General features: G+C 39.0%; 1 protein-coding gene across 1 annotated transcript in view; it reads left to right on the plus strand.

The window, feature by feature from the left end:
- Window positions 1-1,129: 1,129 nt before the first annotated feature.
- LOC104950236 (cTAGE family member 5-like) overlaps window positions 1,130-6,626 on the plus strand; it is an 8,798-nt gene continuing 3,301 nt past the window's right edge. The window contains exons 1-4 of the mRNA XM_010776724.1: window positions 1,130-1,239; window positions 1,338-1,434; window positions 4,806-4,873; window positions 5,016-5,101. Coding sequence (XP_010775026.1) covers window positions 1,166-1,239; window positions 1,338-1,434; window positions 4,806-4,873; window positions 5,016-5,101 — 325 coding nt within the window. The 5' untranslated portion in view covers window positions 1,130-1,165. The remainder of the gene's footprint in view (window positions 1,240-1,337; window positions 1,435-4,805; window positions 4,874-5,015; window positions 5,102-6,626) is intronic.

A 6,626-nucleotide genomic window follows, 5' to 3' on the forward strand; every position in this document is an offset into this window, starting at 1 on the left:
GTGTGTGTGTGTGTGTGTGTGTGTTTGTGTAATTTTGCGTTTGTGTGTATTGCGTTTGTTTCCCGGGGGAAACCCTCACGAGAAACACCGGCTGTTGTTATGCCTGCTGTGACGTTAAGTTACTCCGTTCTCCGCTTGTAATTATGCCGTTACAAGCTTCAAAGTTGTATTTATCATCTGAATTTGCCGAAACAAGTTTAATATTCTGAAAGCCAAGACTTTGTTTTAATTGAAATCAGATGAAAACAAACTGTAACGGACCCTGCCGTGTTATTTATGATTACTCTACGCTTACATTCATAATGTCAGCCGGAGGGAGGGGGAGCGGCGCTGCGGAAGAGCAGATTGCCTGTCATCTTCCCTTTACAAGCTTAAAGAATGTATTTATCGTGTGAGTTTGGAAATAAAAGTTTCATATTCTGAAAGCCAAGACTTTGTTTGTTTAAAATCAAACAAAACACCCGAACCCCGAAAAAATAGTTTTTTATGCAAATCCACGTTTATTTTGAAATGAGCCGTTGCGACTTCCGACTGATTTCGATAGAGCGGGTCACATATGCTCTTTGTAATCCTGCTAGTAATCCATCCTTTTTAGAAAAAATTAAATACAAAATGATATAACGTAACTGTACGCCCATCGGATTTCAAATATTGCAGAAAATAATCTCTGTGGCAAACCAATGTTTATGATACTTACACCTTTTGTTCAACAGGATAATCTCCACATATTAACACTACTTTTATAATAGTCTAAGCATTAATGCAATCACCAAATTACCGTTTGGCTATAAAATAACTATATCAAGGTGACATGACTTCACGCCACCACCGCTAAGCTAAAGACGGCTGATGTTCGACGTGATGACGTTTAGAAGTCACATTTAGGAACTTGTTAACACCAGTGGGGTATTAACTGACATATTTGATGTCCTAGAACAAAAAGTGAACATCTCTTTAGTTCGTGTTAATCAAAGACTTTGTTACAGGCATCTAAAAAAAACACATTTAAAAAACCATTGACTTTGAGGGAACCTGTAAGTGCTGAAATGCTGAGTCATTTCCGGCTTTAGGACTTATTCCTGAAGAGCAAATACATGTTTTGGTAGTTTCAGGATGTTGACGAGTGTTTGTTTGCAGGCTTCTGACAGTGGAGGAGAGGGAACGCATGCAGAAAGAAGAGAAGTTAAATAAGGCGGACAAAAACATTGCGATGGCCATGGAAGAACTCATCAACTACAGGTAGCTGCTCTGCTAAAGTATCCCTATTAACACATTGACAGCGGACATGTGTGAGGATGCACATGTTAAGTCTCACCTGTGTGTCTCCCTTTCTTCAGACAACGAGCAGGAGAGATGGAGGAAGAGCTGGATAAAACCAAACAATCTTACCAGACTCAGATGTCAGCACATGAGAAGAAAGCACACAATAACTGGGTAAGTAACACACCAAACGTGAGCAAATAAAAGTAGAGAGATGTTTATTTTTAAAGCCAAATAGTTTTCAGAAACAGGTTCATTGCCAAGTAGGTTTACACATATGAGGAATTTCCCTTGGCGCATACATAAACACAGTAGAGAAGATACATTGCAAGAAGAGGACCACAAAACAATTATAAAAAACTATCTTGAGAAATCTATTTTAACATTAGAATATATCAATATTCACATGAAATATAGATACACCCGTTAAAATAAAATATATGTGCAGTATTGCTGAAGTGGAAAACTGGGCAAATATAACAGGGAGCTGGTACTGTGAAAAGTGTGCAGGGTTGTGCATGCCTGACAGTATTAAAATGAACACCATATTGTTTGCATTGTGTGCATTCTTACTCCATTTCCATACTCTGACGTTAGATCTGGGATAGTTTTTTTAGTACGGTTGTAGGTAAGCAGTATTTGACCTGCAGTTGAGGGCAAAAGACAGGAGAGCCAGTAGGAAGCAAAGCAATGTACAGCTGTGGACAGGGTGGCAGCAAAAGTTATTTTAGCCACTTAAAATAAAGGCCCACTTAAAATAATCAATATCAGTTAGTCAGCTATCTTTAGAATGCTTTTACCTTCCCTGACATTGATATTTTAGGCTTGAATCAATGTTTCTGCTCTCCCTGGCCACAGCAGTACATTGCTTAGCTTCCTCCTGGTGCGCCTGTCTGTTTCTACCGGGGTTGTACCGACTGTCATCCACTGTTTATAATAGAGTGGCGCAGTTATTATGTAATAGTGTAGGCAAGTGCTTCTCAAAGTGTGGTCCGTGAGCGCCCCCTAGTGGTCCGTGAGTATATTGGTACAATTTAACATTTGAAATAAATAAATAAATAAAAGTTTTCCACACTCTCGCGGAAATATCTCAGTAATGGAGCGAGCTTAAGTTTCTTAAGGTTCTTTCGATTGCATGATATAGCCCAGCGCAACACCTTCGTCACACATGTTGCCACTTGTTTGTACCATTTCCAGGCGATGTGTAATCTGTTCTAGAAAAACGATGTGTTTTTTAGGATTTCAAGAAGCGTATAAAACAAATAATGGATGTCTTTTATGAACATTTATCCATGCTGGAAGTAGATTTAGATGTTTTAGGAGTTAGATAGAGATTACTATCTAATGTATGCATCCGATGAAGCATTGCATGAAGTCTGTTGATGATCAGAGGCTGTTGTTGGGGCTGCAACAACGTTTTTAAATGTTTGTTTTGTAGGCAGACCATGCAGGCCTGCCCAATGGTCACCAAGGCTCATGTTTTAATAGCATGTTTACAAAAAAAGCCCACACGAGCCTAACACGTGAAAAAATTGTTTAGACCTCAGAGAGTTGAACTTGGGCCTGCGACCAAAGTTTTACTGTATTTTGTTTTGAAAATCCACAGCGGAGGTTTGTGTCGTACTACATGCAGTGTATTTTGCATCTCTCTCAGTTGCCAACGATCTGTGAGTCTGTTGGCTCGGACATAAACTCCGTAATAAATGTAGTCTACATTTCATAAGAGGTGTAAAACCTGAGAGCATTTTAAATCGCATTTGAACGAAATGCTTATATAATCTGTTGTATTTGTATTGTTGATGTAATGTGTGAATGAGGCGATATAGAGAAGGTTAAGCTGTCATTATTAGGCTGTAATTTGTTATATACTGTTGGAGTGGTAAGCAGCCCTATTGTTTTTGGATATGTGTGGAGTTCACGAGTTCACGAGTGTTTTTGTATTGATTAAGTGGTCCTTGGTATGACAAAGTTTGAGGAACACTAGCAGACCCAGAAGTTGGCATCACAAGGGCTCCCTCGACAAAAAGCAATGGGATTTTTCTATTGGATTTTGAAATATTGCAGAAATAAGATTGTTGACAAACACTCATTAATGATACTTACACATTCATATCTTAAACTGCACTGTACATTTTATTCATGTATTTTTTTCTTTTAATGTTTATTTTTATCTTTGCTTTTTAATGACTGTTTTTAAAGGCCATTTTCTTAATGTCTTTCATTTTTGTAAAGCACTTTAAATTGCCTTGTGTTGAAAGGTGCTGTACAAATATACTTGCCTTGCCTTACACATTATGATCAGCAGGATAATCTCCAAATATGAAAACCACTTTAGGATTTTTGAAGCATAAATGCATCGCCAAAAAGTACAAAGCTAATGTAGATGCATCATGTTCGCATTTTAGGATTTAAGGAATCCTTCCTGCAGCTCTTGTTACGGATAAGTAGTACAACGCCATTTCAAACGTTGAGCTCTGTATTCACATTACATCGAGCTTAACTGTTTGTTTAGAAAGTGCATTCATTCAAGTATTGTACATTTTGAGATACTAGATGCTACTTCTTACTTCTTCCCCACCACAATTATTTTTACGCCACTATATTTATTTGAAAAGATAGGTTACTTTGCTCTAGTTTGAGTACTTTAAGTATATTTTGATGCTTCCACTTCTCTACTTTTTACTCAATTAACATTTGGAATGCCTGAATTTAACTAGTGAGACAGTATTTATACACTGTGGTATTTCTACTTTTACTTAAAGGTCTCCTATCATGCATAATGCACTTTTGAATGTCCTTTATACGTAAATATGTGTCCCTGGTGTGTAAGGAGACTCACAAAGTGTCAGAAAACAAAACCCTCTCTCTTTTCATCCACGCCCACATCTCTCAAAACGAGGGTACAACGGAGCTGATCCAGATTTACTGCGGTCATGACGTAATATAACTGTGGGCTGGCTTTACACCCGCGTCAGAAACGTTGCTATCAGAAACAATGCGTAACGTGTTTTGGACGTAATTTGGTTTTTGTTTACATTAGCAACCATTGCTAACACTCAGAGCTAACCTGTAATGGAGAGAGTATGTGGAAATAAAAAAAGGAACTCACCTTGTGGTAAACCGGCAAGAGAAAAAGCATTTGAGCTCCACACTGTTTCAGAAATAATGCTTGATGTGGTTTGGAACGTGATTACGCTTAATCACGGAAGCATTTAGCTGTATCTCGTAGAATTCTGAGCAGGCATTAGCTCCCCCTCCCCTTTTTCTTTTTTTCAAGCTAAGGAACCAGAACATGCAGTTATCTAGCAGGCCTGAAATAGAGGGATATGAGGGATGTCTAAAATGCATGATCTGTTTGATATTTTGAGCTAAACACATCATAGGCATCTTTTTATATATTTGTATATGTCTGAGACCCATAATATATGCCAAAAAATAGCATGATAGGAGATCTTTTAAGAGAAATATTTGTGGACTTCTTCATTCTCTGTCTGTATAAATGTACGATTGTCATCCTTGTGACTGATCTTGGTTTTTTGTTGCAGTTGGCCGCCCGAGCAGCAGAGAGAGAGCTGTCAGACATCCGGAGAGAGAACGCCCTCTTCAGACAGAAGTAGTCAAACAGCAGATAAACTGTGTTCTGAATTCCTTAGAAACGTTTGAGATGTTTCCCGTGTTGTTTGTACAGTACAAACTGTGTATTGCATAGCCGGTTCTGCTCGTCACATGTTGACATTAAGTGTGTTTGTTTACAGGCTGACAGACACGCAGTTTAAACTCGATGCCCTCGACAAAGATCCCTACGCCTTGGACAGCCTGGCTAGACCTCTGCCGTTCAGAGGTGAGCACAAACACACACAGAAACAAACACATTCTCGTGTAAAGGGAAGGGAGTTCTGGGAAATAGCTATAAGGGAAATGTCAACAATGTTTTGGTTATCTCCAATTAAGAACCCACTTATACTATTAGGAAGAATGATACTTATTCCTTGTAGGGTAGCAATTATTAAACAAATTACAAGGAAATAGTTTAGAGAAAATAACTTTGCTAACTCACAGAAATGGGCGAGTGGTCACAAAACATTTCTAATGACCCTGTGGTATGATGTGATAATTAATGTACGTATGGTGTTAATGATGTATCCGCTATCAATCCTATGAGTACGGCTACATCCATACTTGCCAACCTTGAGACCTCAGAAATCGGGAGCAACCCCCCCCCCCCCCCCACCGCGGGCGGGGGGGGGGTTGCTAGTGGATCAGCGGAGCTGTTACATTAACATGCTCATTGTGGTTGTAAGTGCACTGCCTTGCGGCCTGTAGCACCTTCCTTGATGGAGCATATGTGTGGGCAGGAAAGGAGTGAGCAGAGGGTTGAGTTGTCGATTCTTGTTCTGTTTTCTGTGACTATCTTCCTAATCCTCTCAGACTTTCAGTTGCACGCGCTACTAAAGAGACGCGCTACCATGGAAACCAATAAATGGTGTAGCTGTATTAAAGTCTGAGTGGAAACAGTCGTGAGTAAATCTGATTTTGTCAGAAATCGGGAGAAATATGACCCCGGGAGGAAACCGGGAGAGGGCAATGAAATTGGGGGGTTGGCAAGTAAGGCTACATCGGCCCAGAACATTTCCATTAGGAGAAATGAGCTGTACTTTCAAATAATGATACAAGTATAAAAACACAAATGTGCCAAAACACAGGCAAATTTGTTTAACATATTCAACAACTTGACAACACATGGAGCAATTAGAAAACATTCCCCAACTCCATGAAACATGCACAGTATAAAAAAAGCGCTGCAAATAAAAAACGGAAACAGGGACACTAAAAAGTGATGCACACAGCTGGGACCGGAGCACTTGTTGACGTTCGGGGATTATAAAGTAACTTATGAGTTAGTCTGTTTCATATCTGTAAGTGTTTTGTCAGTATATTTGAAATGATTAGGTTAGCTTTCTAGCTTACAGCAGATCTGCAATAATATCTGAAGGAATCATGTGATCACATTGTTAAAATAAGACAATACAATGTACATGTAAAGTTTCCAGTGACAGTTGGCAAACGTTAGAATCCCGAACCTTAATGGCGTTTTGGTCCCAGCTGTGTGCGTCACTTTTTAGTTTCTCCATTTTCTTTGGGCTCTGAGCTTCTTGCAGCGTTTTGTGTATGCAGCGTTAGTAAACCCCTGTAAGTAATTGTTATTCAGTTTTTTTATGATGTGTGGAATGTTGTTAAGTTATAAGTTATTTGATGTATTTGACCTTTAACTGTATCTCATATTGTTATGGAGGCCCTGTAACCGTATCATTTCCTAAAATGCAAAAAGAAAACAAAAAAGAAACAAACGCATGCACACATTCCCT

The sequence above is a fragment of the Notothenia coriiceps genome, unplaced genomic scaffold, assembly GCF_000735185.1.
Source record: "Notothenia coriiceps isolate Sejong01 unplaced genomic scaffold, NC01 NC01_scaffold00017290, whole genome shotgun sequence".
NCBI classification, from domain to species: domain Eukaryota; kingdom Metazoa; phylum Chordata; class Actinopteri; order Perciformes; family Nototheniidae; genus Notothenia; species Notothenia coriiceps.